This window comes from Thalassophryne amazonica, chromosome 9 (assembly GCF_902500255.1).
Source record: "Thalassophryne amazonica chromosome 9, fThaAma1.1, whole genome shotgun sequence".
NCBI lineage: Eukaryota > Metazoa > Chordata > Actinopteri > Batrachoidiformes > Batrachoididae > Thalassophryne > Thalassophryne amazonica.
Genome location: NC_047111.1, coordinates 29,228,054 through 29,243,388, shown reverse-complemented (window position 1 = coordinate 29,243,388; position 15,335 = coordinate 29,228,054). Strand labels below are relative to the sequence as shown.

Sequence of the window (15,335 nt, the reverse complement as noted above, 5' to 3'; positions counted from 1 at the left end):
TTTCAAAAACTATATAGATTTGATTCATATGTTTTTACGTCAGCCAAGCTTGAACCTTCGTGCGCATGCGTGAGTTTTTCCACGCCTGTCGGTTGCGTCATTCGCCTGTGGGCAGGCTTTGAGTGAGCACTGGTCCACCCCTCTTGTCGTTGTTTCATTGCGAGGAAATGGCAGAATGATTTGGGCTTTTTTTTCATCAGAATTTTTTCAGAAACTGTTAGAGACAGGCAGCTGGAAACCATTCGAAAAATTTATCTGGCTTTCGGTGAAAATTTTACAGGCTTCACAGAGAATAAGGAGTGTTACTACAGCTTTAAGGACGGCCCACAATGGCGCACGGCACGCTGCGCTCCGAGCCGCCATCGAGAGGCCGAAACCACCAGATCATTTCTAAACGGATCGCTGTGTGGAGCCGGGACCGCCATGTGCAATTTCTCTGGTTATCACAAGAGCTGGACATCAGCCATTTTCCGGCAGATTTCACTTTTAACAAGAGATTTTGTCACAACCGATTCGCTGATGAAGCGAGACAAAGGAACACCTCCGTTTCGGAGTGTTAGAGGGCAAGTTGGGACAAGCCCAGCTCTCCACAATTTCTCTTATACTCACTCGACTGGTAAGCACTGAAAGCCGAGATAGGCATGTCCCAACTTGTCCTCTAACACTCCGAAATGAAGGTGTTCCTTTGTCTCGCTTCATCAGCGAATCCATCGTGATGTGCGAAGCCTCTGCGCGGCTTTCCATGACAAAATCTCTTGTTAAAAGTGAAATCTGCCAGAAAATGGCTGATGTCCAGCTCTTGTGATAACCAGAGAAATTGCACACGATGGTCCTGGCTCCACACAGCGATCCGTTTAGAAATGATCTGGTGGTTTCTGCCTCTCGATGGCGGCTCGGAGCGCGGCACACCGTGCTCCATTGTGGTCCGTCCTTAAAGCTGTAGTAACATTCCTTATTCTCTGTGAAGCCTGTAAAATTTTCACCGAAAGCCAGATAAATTTTTCGAATGGTTTCCAGCTGCCTGCCTCTAACAGTTTCTGAAAAAATTCTGATGGAAAAAAAGCCCAAATCATTCCGCCATTTCCTCGCAATGAAACAACGAAGAGAGGGGTGGACCAGTGCTCACTCAAAGCCTGCCCACAGGCGAATGACGCAACCGACAGGCGTGGAAAAACTCACGCATGCACACGAAGGTTCAAGCTTGGCTGACTTAAAAACATATGAATCAAATCCATATAGTTTTTGAAAAAAATAAAAAGGTACGATACTTTTCTAACAGACCTCGTATATAGTTTATTTAATTCTTTCACCAAAACATCAAATCTAGGCTTGCATCTTAGATGTACCTTCCAGCAAATTGTACCTGTAGTTTTGAGATCTGCACAATAAATGTTTTCAAAATGACATTTTATCTGTTATTGTTTTTTTTTGTTGTTGTTTATATTTATTTATTTAGATCAATTTTCCTTTGTTAAGGGACACATTCAGAAACACATTATGATTTTTACACTTAAGTTTATATCGCAGTATATAGCGTTACCGTGAAGGGATTCAATTTATACTGTGATATGAATTTTAGGTCATATCGCCCACCCCTGTTTATTTCTTCCTGTTGATCTGGTAACTGTACAGCACATGCATTCACCTGAAAACATAATATGTACCATTGTTAAAACAATATTACCCATAATTATTGTAATCATGAATTATTTGCACAGGCAGTATGCTCTGTGAGCCCATACACCGCTGGAAAACGCCTGTAGATTTATGATGACTGGGCGTTTGGCCCAATGGGGTTTTTACCCTGTTGCAGAAAACAAAATATTAAAAGTTTTTCCAGTATACTGTACATATTTATGTGAAGGCTCTCAGTTGTCCAGGCGGTTTCCATAGTAGAAAAGCTTGAATCTTCGACTGGACTGGGTTGCTTGACGCGAGAATGTTTTGCTTCAAATCGCAGAAGCTTCCTCAGCTAAAATTCTTGCTCTGTTAGTCTGACTTCTGTCTTGACCCTTGTAGAGAAGAACAAACAGAAGCCACAAAAGCTGGAGTTTTAAACCTAACCAGACCCCTCCTACCGAGAGGCAGACTGCTATTGGCTTTGACTAAACAATTGCTTTAATTAGCACCTATTGTGCTCTAGTTAGCACCCTCCTAATGACCGGGTAGCTGTTCCTCCTAATGATGGGACTGACGCTCTCCTGATGACGTGAATGACTCATTACCATGAACAAAAGACTGAAACTGCTTTGACCTGAGTACCCCATTGTAAACAGGGGACAAAGCGTGTCTCAGACCCCCCTCCCCAGTCTGCCTCTCGGTAGGAGGGGTCTGGTTAAGTTTAAAACTCCAGCTTTTGTGGCTTCTGTTTGTTCTTCTCTACAAGGGTCAAGACAGAAGTCAGACTACCAGAGCAAGAATTTTAGCTGAGGAAGCTTCTGCGATTTGGAGCGAAATGTCCTTGTGTCAAGCAACCCAGTCCAGTCGAAGATTCAAGCTTCTCTACTATACTGTACATAGATAAAATATATTTTGTATGACGACTGCAGAGGTTACAAAAGAGAGGATGATATGAGACAATGAGGAAATTTGTGTTTCCTCCAAAATTCACGCTCCAGTGAAAGTGATATTCCATGAATTCCACTGCCACATTTCATTTTGCTTTCAACATCAAACATACTGGTGGAAACAGTGTGGCATTTATTGTCCTTTGAACAGTGTGTTGATAATCTGTAGCTGCTGACTTTATGAGCTAAAGAATTCAAGTGAGCGGTCACCGGTTAAGAGATCAGCTCTGCCCTGCAGCTTCACTCCCCTCTGTCAACATAATTAAACGTCATCCTAATTGGAACGCTTTGCAGTCCTTCAGCTAGCGAGGCTGTGTATTATACTGTACTTACATAACAATGCCTAAATACTTTGTATGCTCACAGAGAAGGATGTCCCACCAATTAAATGTGAATAACTGTCCTCTTGTGTGCATGCTACATGTGTACTGTCTGTAAACAAAAGCCATGTATTTCAGCTTGTTTCACAAAGTAACTTAAATGTAAACGTGAATCAAATCTAAAGATAAGATAAAACTTTATTGTCCATAAAATGGAAATTTGACTTATATGAGCTGCCGCAGCCCCAAGATGTGAAAACACATCAAACATTCATCATAAAACATTCAGCATAAAATAATTTTAAATGTAGTGTGTGGTCTGCAACAATGTGTTCATTTGGTCTCCCTCTGATTTAAAAGTGCGATGTAGTGTGGCACAAATGAGTTCTTGTATCTCTTCCTTCTGTAACGATGCACTCTAAAGCGTTTCCCAGAAGGAAGAAGCTCATATTCACTGTTCAGAACATGGGCTGAGTCTGTTGAGATTTTATCCGCAAGTCGTAAGGCTTGTTTCCTGCACAGCTCTGTGAATTTGTTCTCCACCGAGTGGCCCACAATTTTGGTCTGAAGGAGTAATACCAGTGGATAAGGTAGGTGTTGACCCTGAGTAGATGCATTTTTGAGAGAAAAATGTCATGGCATACCCATGACTTAGTAGGGGAGTAAAGGACCACCCTGTTTGCAGCCCCACAGCCACAACTAAACCAAACTACATATTCTCATGAAGCATTTCGTATGCTGTTACATGGAAAGTTTATTACGATATTGTGTACATAGTCCACATGTTTTGTGTGTAGCTTTCAGAAATGAAATGGTCATGGTCATCTATATTATAATAGTCAAGTGGCCTCTCTCTGTGTGTGTGTGTGTGTGTGTGTGTGTGTGTGTGTGTGTGTGTGTGTGTGTGTGTGTGTGTGTGTGTGTGTGTGTGTGTGTGTGTGTGTGTGCATGCGTGAGTGTGTGTGCATGCGTGAGTGTGTATGGCTTCAATCACGGAGAAACTGGGGAGAGCTGACATTTGCCATTTGGTATGCTTATGTCTTTTGGGTCAAGGATGTGCGCTTTGAAAATGGAAAGTTGATAGGACTACTATTTTTGGAGAAATGAGCGATTTTAGCTAACCAGTGAACAATGGACATTGTGCTTCAGTGCACCATGGGAGTTTGAGGTTTTAAATGTTATTATTGTGGTTCATGAAAATTCAGTAAGGTATGTCTTCTATCATACATTCCAATTCTAAGGTAGAACTCTACTAGTGCATACTAAGGTATATCTAAATATTTAAAAAATGATGAGTAGAATAGAAGAGTAGAGTTATGGTAGTTTAGTTTAGTGGAGTCATGGTAGTTTGGCAGTGTTACTGTTATTGATTTATTGTGTTTCTGTAGTTCAGTTGGTTTAGTCAGTTTAGTTAAGTGTCATGTTGCCATTACCTTTCACCAAAACACAATCAAGACATTCATCTATCCATTTTCTATGCCTGCTTATCTCAAATAAGGGCCACGGTGGGGCTGGAACCTATCCCAGCAGTCATAGGTCATGAGGCGTGGTGCATCCTGGACAGGACGCCAGCCTATTGCAGGGCATCAGGGCGTTCACAAAAATGGAGAGTGTAATTTTTTTTTAATTTATTTTAAATTAACATGACTTCCAAAACAGCCTCCACATGACAATTTCCCACTGAGATGTCTATAAAGTGTATCATAGCATCAAACAATTGAATTAATAATGACAGAAGATCATGCTTTGAATGCCATTTTGCATATCGGGGGGAGGGGGGGGATTGGTTGCAAAACTTGGTGGTCCTAGTTCCCCTACTTACTGAAATGATGTCTTTATTGGAAACCTCATAAATGTTGTTTATAAATGTGCTATATATTTTTTTTGCAGGCACTGGCTGGCTACCTATTTTGTCATCTGGTACGGCGTGCCCTACATGACCTATGACATCTTTGCCATGTACCTCAGTCACTTCTACCGCTTCCGCGTCAGTGGGCACGAGGGCTACAAACAGCATTCACTGAGGACCATAAACTTGTTTATTCGGAAAGAGTTTTTGTTGGTGCTTCACCACATCGCCCTGCTCACCCTCCTACTGCCTGTCACGCTGGTGAGAGAGACACAGATCACAGCACATAATGTAATGTAATGTAGTGTACAGCATGTAACATACAGCCTGTAACATTATTTATTACAGCTGTCCAATTTAGTCTTGCTTATTTGTGGGCATGTGCACTGTTTGATTGTCCTCCAGTTTAACACAATAACCCAAAACAGTAAATGTAGTCAACGAGTGGCATTGCGGGGATCAGATTTGGTGGCTTAACTCACCATTTTAAGAGTATATAATGAGAATAAATAGATAAAAAGTTTAATTTTGCTGCGCTGAGTCAATACGAAAGCAAGATTGTTTTTCTTATGTAATATCACACACACACACACACACACATATATATATATATATATATATATATATATATATATATATATATATAAACTAGCGTGTTGCCCGTGGGGACCTGCGGGCTCTAGATTGGGTAGTGTTTATAAAATAGGTAGTTGACATTTTTCAAGGGTGGTAATGAATTAAGCAATGAGCTGGAATGGCATGTGAGTCCAGAATGTTTTTAGAACCTGAGACCTCAGCAATTTTTAGAAGAGGAACTCAACCCTTTTATTTCCTGTTAATTATGTAATTTTTAATGTTAATTTACTCTTAGTGTATTTATAAATTGTTTAGGTTCTTGTTATCATATACACACTCATTATTCTTATTCTTATTATTATTATTATTGTTATTATTACTTCTATTTTGTCTTTTGATTTTTAAATGGACCGCAATGGAAATAAGTGGTTTCACTTTCTTGTGTCATCCATGTATTTTTAATGTATTTACAATTATATGCACTAACACTCACTTTTAATATAAAGATGATTTACTGCCCCAGCTGGAAAGGCATGTAAGTGTTGTGTGTTGGGGGGTTTGGCTGGACATTTTGGTGTTGTTTTCTTTTCTTTGCTCTCCAGGTGGTATGCAAACTGGTTTTTGTCTGTGGAGATGGTGCTGGCAGAAGAGTCCTTCACCCTCATCAGCATTATTAGCTGCACCTGTGGATGATGCTCACATGTAAATGTAAAGACTTTCAGCTGAAGCAGATAATGAGATGGTGTTCTGCGTTTAAGCCATGAGTGGTTCAAGCAGAATGGCCGGGAACTCGACCTTGTGACGTTCGTTTTGTGAGACGCTGAGGACCGCGCCAGGGTTTGACACATCGTGCCTGTGAAGGAGGACGGGTGAGGGACACATGCTGTCAGCACACATCAGAGGTGATTATTGTCTGAATGATCGTTAATAGTAATTTGGCATTTTGTTACGCAGTGTATTTGAACATTGATGAGAATTGTGCAGTTTGCTTCTCACTGCCGTGGCGTACGGACTGATGATCCTCCACCTGTTGTGAGAAGCTGCTCATTTACATAAAGCTTAAATTCAGACCTGAATGTGTTGCTGATAGTGTGTGCCTCTGAAAGATATTTGCTGTAGTTCTGTTGACTTACCTCACCTTTTCCATCCTTCACAGAGTCAGTTTGTCGTGTCCACCTGGGGGGTGTTCGGCGGTGAATCTGAGTCCAGAAGCACCGAGGCTTCGATCCTTTTGGGCGCTGGAGAGCGCGCCGTCCTTCACTCCACCAGACAAACCACATATTTATGTTGTGCACTAATTATTGCACTAGAGGGGGAAATAAAATCGTTTTGTTTGTTTAACCGCTTTCTGGTTATTTAGCACTGGGTTCGGTCAGACGTTGGTCCGCTCCTCAACCTGCGTCTGCACATAACAGTAGTTCCCGGCCATTCCAAAATGGACCCAGCGGCCGAAGCGGTTCCTTTTGCTGAAAGAGTTCAAGAATACTTGGAGAAGATATGGGAGCAATTACGGCCTCTCGCAAATCAAATTAAACAAACAGATGCTCGCATTACGGAGCTTGCAACGCAAGCCGTTCTGCTTCCTGCTGCTCCAGCTGCGGCACCATCGATACCGGTGCAGATAACTCCGTCACCCAAGGGGAGGCGGAGTGCGGCGGATTATTCCGTGGATTTTCGAATTTTTTCGGCTCAGTCCGGTTGGAATGCCGCAGCTTTGAGAGGAGTGTTTGTGGATGGTTTGAACGATTCATTAAAAGACGAGCTAGCAGTCCGTGACGAACCAAAAGACTTAGATGAGCTAATATCTTTGGCTATTCGTCTAGATGATCGGATAAAGGAGCGTGGACGCGAGAGAGGGCGGACATCAGAGCGGGTCTTTTCGTCTCGGGGCTTTCCCTGACACAGATCAGGGCTGCCTCTTCTTCGCCCCACTGAGACTCCTCCGACGGGACCTCTGGCTCCTCTTGCTGATGAGCCTATGCAGCTCGGACGAGCTGAAGCCGCCATATTGCCCCGGTCACATAAGCGTCAAGAAAGAGAACAATGACGTATCTCCAGGTGTTCTGGGACAGGCATAATAATGGACACACACACACACACAAAAAAAGGGGCAGATCTTTGGTTGTTTAGTTATTTGGGCTGTTTTTGTTTTCATGTAAGGGGTTATAAATTGTTTGGGGATTTAGAGGCGGTTCTGGTGGAGTGAACGACTGGCGGTTCGGAGCTCGGGTGGACTCAGGTAATCATTATTTGAAGTTAGGTCATTTTTGTTTGAGGATTGGGTCATTTTGTTTTGTTGTTTTAATTTCCCTGTTTCCCTAACCCCAACCTCACATGCTGTAAGACCGTTTGTCTTTTGGGTTGTGGGGTGGTGCAGGTTGGTTACGCTGAGCGTTTCTCAGAAAACCTCTGCACCTAGGGGGGGGTTGTCAGGGGCGTTTTTTTGTGTTTAGTTGATCCCCGGTTCCACTCCAGCTCCGGTGGGCCTTTGACCGTTCGTCATTTGGTGTTACCGGGGTGTGGTGCAGCGGGAACGTACCTCCGTCGGAGTGGTGGGCCGATCTGTGGCGTTCGCCATTTCAGTAGTTCCACCCCTCCCGATGGGCTGGTCGTATGGTCGGTTTGGGGCACCGGACGTATTTCCGGTTTTCCGCTGCGCTTAGGGGATGGGACTGGGTTAGTTTTTCCTGTTTCCTTCCCCAGCTTGGTAGTTTTGTGCCGTTTGCCAAAATTGAGCTGACGATAGACTCTGGGAGTGATCTGGGGTCTTTCGGTGTGCTGGGGGGGTAACAGGGTTTGCCAGTTGTTTTATTTGCCCCCGGGGTGGTTTAATGAAGTCCGCCGGGGGTTGGATTTTGTGTTTTTTATGTTTCCTTCCAGGTTCCACCTCCAGGGTTGATGGGACGGTCCTCTGGGGGGGAATTGGCTTGTGGGGCCAACTAGCCAAGTGTGGCCGGGTCTGGGGTTCCTGGGTTGTGGGGAGGGTGCCTCCTGGGGTTGATGGTACGGTCCTCTGGGGGGCGCTGTTGCTCCATGAATACCTGGGGACCTCTGTGGGATTCCGGCTTTGGCTGTTACTCCTGGAACTGGCGGTAAAGGTCTTCTGGGGGGTGTTGGGCTCTGCAAGTCGTTCTGGGGGGGTTGTTTGTTATTTTTCTTTGTGAATTTATGTTGGTATTGTGTTGTTGGGGCTATGTTGGGTTTTTGGATTTGGGTGTTTTTCTTTTCTTCCCGGGGTTGGATGGGACGGTCCTCTGGGGAGGGTTTGGGTGGGTTTTGTGTTTTTTCTTGTATGTTGGGTTGTATATGGGACTTTTTGGGGTTTTTTGTTGATGCCAGTCGGCCTTCCAGCCGCGGTGCCCTGTCCTGCTGTCTGTGGTGGACCTTGGGAGCGTTACGCCGTCTGCTTCCTGACGAGGACCCCGGAGGGAGGTGCTGTTCTCGGGCCTGGTCTGTTCAGTCGCCGGGAGGCTTCCCGTTGATGGGGGGGTACTGTTGTGTGTTGGGGGGTTTGGCTGGACGTTTTGGTGTTGTTTTCTTTTCTTTGCTCTCCAGGTGGTATGCAAACTGGTTTTTGTCTTTGGAGACGGTGCTGGCAGAAGAGTCCTTCACCCTCATCAGCATTATTAGCTGCACCTGTGGATGATGCTCACGTGTAAACTTAAAGACTTTCAGCTGAAGCAGATAATGAGATGGCGTTCTGCATTTAAGCCATGAGTGGTTCAAGCAGAATGGCCGGGAACTCGACCTTGTGACGTTCGTTTGTGAGACGCTGAGGACCGCGCCTGGGTTTGACACATCGTGCCTGTGAAGGAGGACGGATGAGGGACACATGCTGTCAGCACACATCAGAGGTGATGATTGTCTGAATAAGTGTTAACAGTAATTTGGTATTTTGTTACGCAGTATATTTGAACATTGATGAGAATTGTGCAGCTCACTTCTCACTGCCGTGGCGTACGGAATGATGATCCTCCACTTGTTGTGAGAAGCTGCTCATTTACATAAAGCTTAAATTCAGACCTGAATGTGTTGCTGATAGTGTGTGCCTTTGAAGGATATTTGTTGTAGCTGTTGACTTACCTCACCTTTTCCACCCTTCACAGAGTCAGTTTGTCGTATCCACCTGGGGGGTGTTCGGCGGTGAGTCTGGGTCCAGAAGCGTCGGGCTTCGATCCATTTGGGCGCTGGAGAGCGCGCCGTCCTTCACCTCGCCAGACAAACCGCACATTTATGTTGTACACAATTATTGCACAGACGGGAAATAAACTTGTTTTGTTTTTGGAACCGCTTTCTGGTTATTTTGGCGCTGGGTTCAGTCAGACGCTGGTCCGCTCCTCAACTCGCGTCTGCACATAACAGTAAGCCCAATATGTAATTAGCAATGTTAGCTATTATTGATAGCTTATCCAAAACTATTACTCAGATAAACGTTCCGTTTTGGCGCCGTTCATCCTTGACCCAGAATACAAATGCATGCCAAACAGCAAATGTAAGCTGTGCTCTGTTGGCCCCTGATCGAAGTTGCACACAGGCACACACAACTGCTGTAACCAGGTGCTTTAAATTTGACAAACAAAGACAGTGGCATAAGACATTAAAACCACTAAACATTTTACTCATGGTACCAACATGAAATTTAATGAAGAGAAATGGTGTTGGGGTCATTTTAAAGGAAGAGTATGTTAAAAGTGTGTTGGAGGTTAAGCGTGTGTCTGACAGGGTGATGAGTGTGAAGTTGGAATTTGAAGGGGAGATGATGAATATCATCAGTGAATATGCCCCACAGGTAGGTTGTGAGGTGAAGGAGAAAGAAGATTTGTGGAGTGTGTTAGATGAGGTGGTGGAGAGTGTGCCCAAGCATGAAAAAGTAGTGATAGGAGCGGACTTCAATGGGCATGTTGGTGAAGGGAACAGAGGTGATGAAGAAGAAATGGTTAGATATGGTATCAAGGATAGGAATGGGGAAGGACAGACAGTAGTTGAATTTGCAAAAAGGATTGAAATGGCTGTGGTGAATACTTTAAGAAAAGGGAGGAGCACAGGGTAATATATAAGAGTTGATGAAGGTGCACACAGGTGGACTACATTCTTTATAGGCGATGCAAGCTAAAAGAAATCAGAGACTGTAAGGTGGTGGCAGGAGAAAGTGTCATTAGACAGCATAGGATGGTTGTTTGTAGGATGACTTTAGAGGTAAAGAAGGAGAAGAGTGAGAGCTCAACAAAGGAACAGATGGTGGAAGCTGAAGGAGGAAGACTGTTGTGTGAAATTTAGCGAGCAGGTGAGAGAAGCACTGGTTGGAGGGGAAGCAGTTTTAGACAACTGGAAAAGTACTGCAGATGTGGTGAGGGAGACAGCTAGGACAGTACTGGGTATGACATCTGGACAGTGGAAGGAAGACAAGAAGACTTGGTGGTGGAATGAAGAGGTCCAGGAAAGGATAATGAGAAAGAGGTTGGAGAAAAGGTTTTGGGATAGTCGGAGAGATGAAGGAAATAGACAGGAGTACAAGGAGATGCGGTGTAAGGCGAAAAGGCAAAAGCGAAGGAAAAGGCATATTGCGAGCTGTACAAGAAGTTGAAGAGTAAGGAAGGAGAAAAGGACTTGTACCGATTAGACAGACAAAGGGACAGAGCTGGAAAGGATGTGCAGCAGGTTAGGGTGGTAAAAGATGCACATGGTAATGTGCTGACAAGTGACGAGTGTGTGCTGAGAAGGTGGAGGGAATATTTTGAAGAGCTGATGAATAAAGAAAATGAGCGAGAGAAAAGGCTGGATGATGTGGTGAGAGTAAATCAGGAAGCACATGAGATTAGTAAGGAAGAAGTGAGGGCTGCTATGAAGAGGATGAAGAGTGGAAAGGCAGTTGGTCCAGCTGACGTTCCAGTGGAGGCATGGAAATGTCTAGGAGAGATAGCAGTAGAGTTTCTAACCAGATTGTTTAATACAATCTTGGAAAGTGAGAGGATGCCTGAGGAGTGTAGACAAAGTGTGCTGGTTGTTGCAGTAACTACAGAGGCATAAAGTTGATCAGCCACAGCATGAAGTTATGGGAAAGAGTAGTAGAAGCTAGGCTTAGAAAACAGGTGAAGATCTGTGAGCAGCAATATGGTTTCATGCCGAGAAAGAGCACTACAGATACAGTGTTTGCTCTGAGAATACTGTTGGAGAAGTACAGAGAAGGCCAGAAAGAGTTACATTGTGCGTTTGTGGACTTAGAAAAAGCTTATGATAGGGTGCCAAGAGAAGAGCTGTGGTATTGTATGAGGAAGTCTGGAGTGGCAGAGAAGTATGTTAGGGTAGTGCAGGACATGTACAAGAATAGTGTGACAACAGTGAGATGCGCAGTCGGAATGACATTCATTCAGGGTCGAGGTGGTATTATACCAAGGATCAGCTCTGAGTCCTTTCTTGTTTGCAGTGGTGATGGACAGGTTGACGGACTATGATGTTTGCAGATGACATTGTGATCTGTAGTGAGAGTAGAGAGCAAGTTGAGTCTAGTCTGGAGAGGTGGAGATATGCTTTGGAGAGAAGGGGAATGAAAGTCAGTAGAAGCAAGACTGAGTACATGTGTGTGAATGGGAGGGAGCCCAGTGGAATAGTGCACTTACAAGGAGCAGAAGTGGTGAAAGTAGATGAGTTTAAATATTTGGGGTCAACTATTCAAAGTAATGGAGAGTGTGGTAGAGAGGTGAAAAAGAGAGTGCAGGCAGGGTGGAGTGGGTGGAGAAAGGTGGCTTGAGTGATTTGTGACCGAAGTATATCAGCAAGAGTGAAGGGGAAAGTTTACAAGACAGTAGTGAGACCAGCTATGTTGTATGCCTTAGAGACGGTGGCACTAACAAAAAGACAGGAGGCAGAGCTGGAGGTGGCAGAGGTGAAGATGTTGATATTCTCTTTGGGAGTGACAAGAATGGACAAGATTAGGAATGAAGATATCAGAGGGACAGCTCAGGTGGAGACAAAGTCAGAGAGGCAGAGATTGAGATGGTTTGGACATGTGCAGAGGAGGGACCCAGGGTATATAGGGAGAAGGATGCTGAGGATGTAGCCACCAGGCAGGAGGAGAATAGGGAGGGCAAAGAGGAGGTTTATGGATGTGCTGAGGGAGGACTTGCAGGTGGTTGATGTGACAGAGGAAGATACAGAGGACAGGGTGAGATGGGAGCGATTGATCTGCTGTGGCGACCCCTAACGGGAGCACCTGAAAGACAATCAAGAAGACCAACATGAAATTTAAGTCACTCATGGTAATTGGTCACCGCAGTCTCATTTGAGGGCAGGCGCTAAAGGGTAAGATATGACGCATATAACATAATTTCTCTCCTTCTGGGGGATAACCTGCAGCATTTTCAATAGGTTTTTGGGCAGATTATGTTGTGAAAGTGTAGGAAAGACACAGTTTTAAGTCAGCAGAGAAATTACCTCCAAGGTAGCTGATTTCTCGGCGAGGAGGTGGAGTTGCAGTCCGGCCTTTATGGTGATGGTGATGAGTTGACTGAGTGACAGCTGGTGCTGATGATGAGTGACAGCTGTCACTCCCAGTGGCTCCGGCGCCCTCTCGTGCTTGAAGCCCGCACTCCAAGCAGGGCGCCATCTGGTGGCAGTGGGCCAGCAGTACCTCCTCTTCAGCGGCCCACACAACAGGACCCCCCCTCAACGGGCGCCTCCTGGCGCCCGACCAGGCTTGTCCGGGTGCCGCCGGTAGAAGTCGACCAGGAGGGCCGGGTCCAGGATGAAGCTCCTCTTCACCCAGGAGCGTTCTTCGGGTCCATACCCCTCCCAGTCCACCAAATACTGGAACCCCCGGCCCTTTCGACGGACATCCAGGAGCCTGCGCACGGTCCAGGCAGGCTCTCCATCTATGATCCGGGCAGGAGGCGCCGCCGGTCCGGGGGTGCAGAGAGTTGATGTGTGGTAGGGTTTGATTCGTGAAACATGGAACACTGGATGAATCCGCAGTGAAGCTGGTAGCTTCAGCTTCACTGCGGCCGGACTGAGGACTTTAAGTATGGAAAATGGACCAATGAACCTGTCCTTTAGTTTTTGGGATTCTACCTGTAGTGGAATGTCCTTCGTGGAAAGCCAAACTGCCTGCCCGGGCTGATACGTAGGGGCCGGGGCACGCCGGCTGTCTGCATGGGCCTTAGCCCTCGTCCGGGCCTTGAGCAGGGCAGAGCGGGCGGTACGCCACACCCGACGGCACCTCCTCAGATGGGCCTGGACCGAGGGCACCCCAACCTCTCCCTCCACTAGCGGGAACAATGGGGGCTGGTACCCCAAACACACCTCAAACGGGGAGAGGCCGGTAGCCGATGATACCTGGCTATTATGAGCGTACTCGATCCAGGCCAGATGGTCACTCCAGGCCGTTGGGTGCACGGATGTCACGCAGCGGAGGGCCTGCTCCAGTTCCTGATTCGTCCTCTCTGCCTGCCCGTTCGTCTGGGGATGGTACCCGGACGAGAGACTTATGGAGGAGATTATGAACCCCAGGAAGGACAAAGAAGTGCGGTGGAACTCGCACTTCTCACCCTTCACAAACAGCCGGTTCTCCAACAACCGCTGTAGGACCTGACGTACATGCTTGACATGGGTCTCAGGATCCGGAGAAAAATGAGTATATCGTCTAGATATACGAAGACAAACTGATGCAGGAAGTCCCGCAAGACGTCATTAACCGACACTTGGAATGTCGCGGGCGCATTGTTGAGGCCGAACGGCATGACCAGGTACTCAAAGTGACCTAACGGGGTGTTAAATGCCGTCTTCCACTCGTCTCCCTCCCGGATCCGAACCAGGTGATAAGCATTCCTAAGATCCAATTTTGTGAAAATTTGGGCTCCATGCAAGGGCGTGAACACTGAATCCAACAGAGGTAATGGGTATCGGTTGCGAACCGTGATCTCGTTCAGCCCTCTGAAATCAATGCATGGACGGAGTCCGCCGTCCTTCTTGCCCACAAAAAAGAAACCAGCACCCATCGGGGAGGTGGAGTTCCAGATCAACCCGGCAGCTAACGAGTCCCGGATGTAGGTCTCCATTGATTCGCGTTCCGGACGTGAGAGGTTGTACAGCCTGCTGGACGGGTACTCAGCGCCCGGTATCAAATCAATGGCACAATCGTACGGACGGTGTGGGGGCAGCGTGAGTGCCAGATCCTTGCTGAAGACGTCAGCAAGGTCATGGTACTCGGCTGGCACCGCCGCCAGACTGGGGGGGACTAAAACCTCCTCCTTAGCTGTCACACCGGGTGGAACCGAGGATCCTAAACACTCCCGGTGGCAGGTTTCGCTCCACTGAACCACAACCCCAGACGGCCAATCAATCTGGGGATTGTGTTTTAACACCCATGGAAAACCCAAAATCACTCGGGAGGTAGAAGGTGTTACATAAAACACAATCTCCTCCCTGTGATTCCCACATACAACCAAAGTCACGGGCTGTGTCTGGTGTGTGATTAGTGGAAGAAGGGTGCCATCTAGTGCCTGCACCAACAGTGGTGACGGAAAGGCCACTAGAGGGAGCCCAACCTCCTTTGCCCATCTGCTATCCAGCAGATTCCCCTCCGACCCCGTGTCCACCAGTGCTGGGGCGTGAAGGGTTAGATCCCCACTCAGGATCGTGACTGGGATACGTGCAGATTTTCGGGGTCTCCCCGCGTGGGTATTGTGACCCACCCTTAGCCCAGTCTCTAAGGACGAGTGCTGCTGTTTTGACCGTTTGGGGCATTCTCTCTGTGTGTGCTCGGTTGAGCTGCAGAGAAAACACTCTCCATATATCAGCCTCCTTTGTCTCTGATCTGATCGCTTTTTGGCCCTGCTCGTTTCCATAGCAACGTCAGCAGGGGGAGCTGTCGTCACGTGGAGAGCCCTGGCTGTGGGGCGTGGGGAAGTCGGCTCCCTTTCGGACCCGGGAGGAAGAGGGACGGCTTGTGCCTGACCACGCCCTTCGTCTCGCTCCCGTCGGTTGTCTAACCGTATAACCAGGTCGATAAGCCCGTCTAAATCCCGTGGC

The 15,335-nt window shown here is 46.6% G+C and overlaps 1 protein-coding gene across 1 annotated transcript in view; it reads left to right on the top strand.

Moving 5' to 3' along the window:
* tlcd3a (TLC domain containing 3A) overlaps window positions 1-15,335 on the top strand; it is a 118,503-nt gene that overhangs the window by 70,518 nt on the left and 32,650 nt on the right. Inside the window, exon 3 of the mRNA XM_034177841.1 lies at window positions 4,778-4,997. Within this exon, the coding sequence (XP_034033732.1) occupies window positions 4,778-4,997 (220 nt within the window). The remainder of the gene's footprint in view (window positions 1-4,777; window positions 4,998-15,335) is intronic.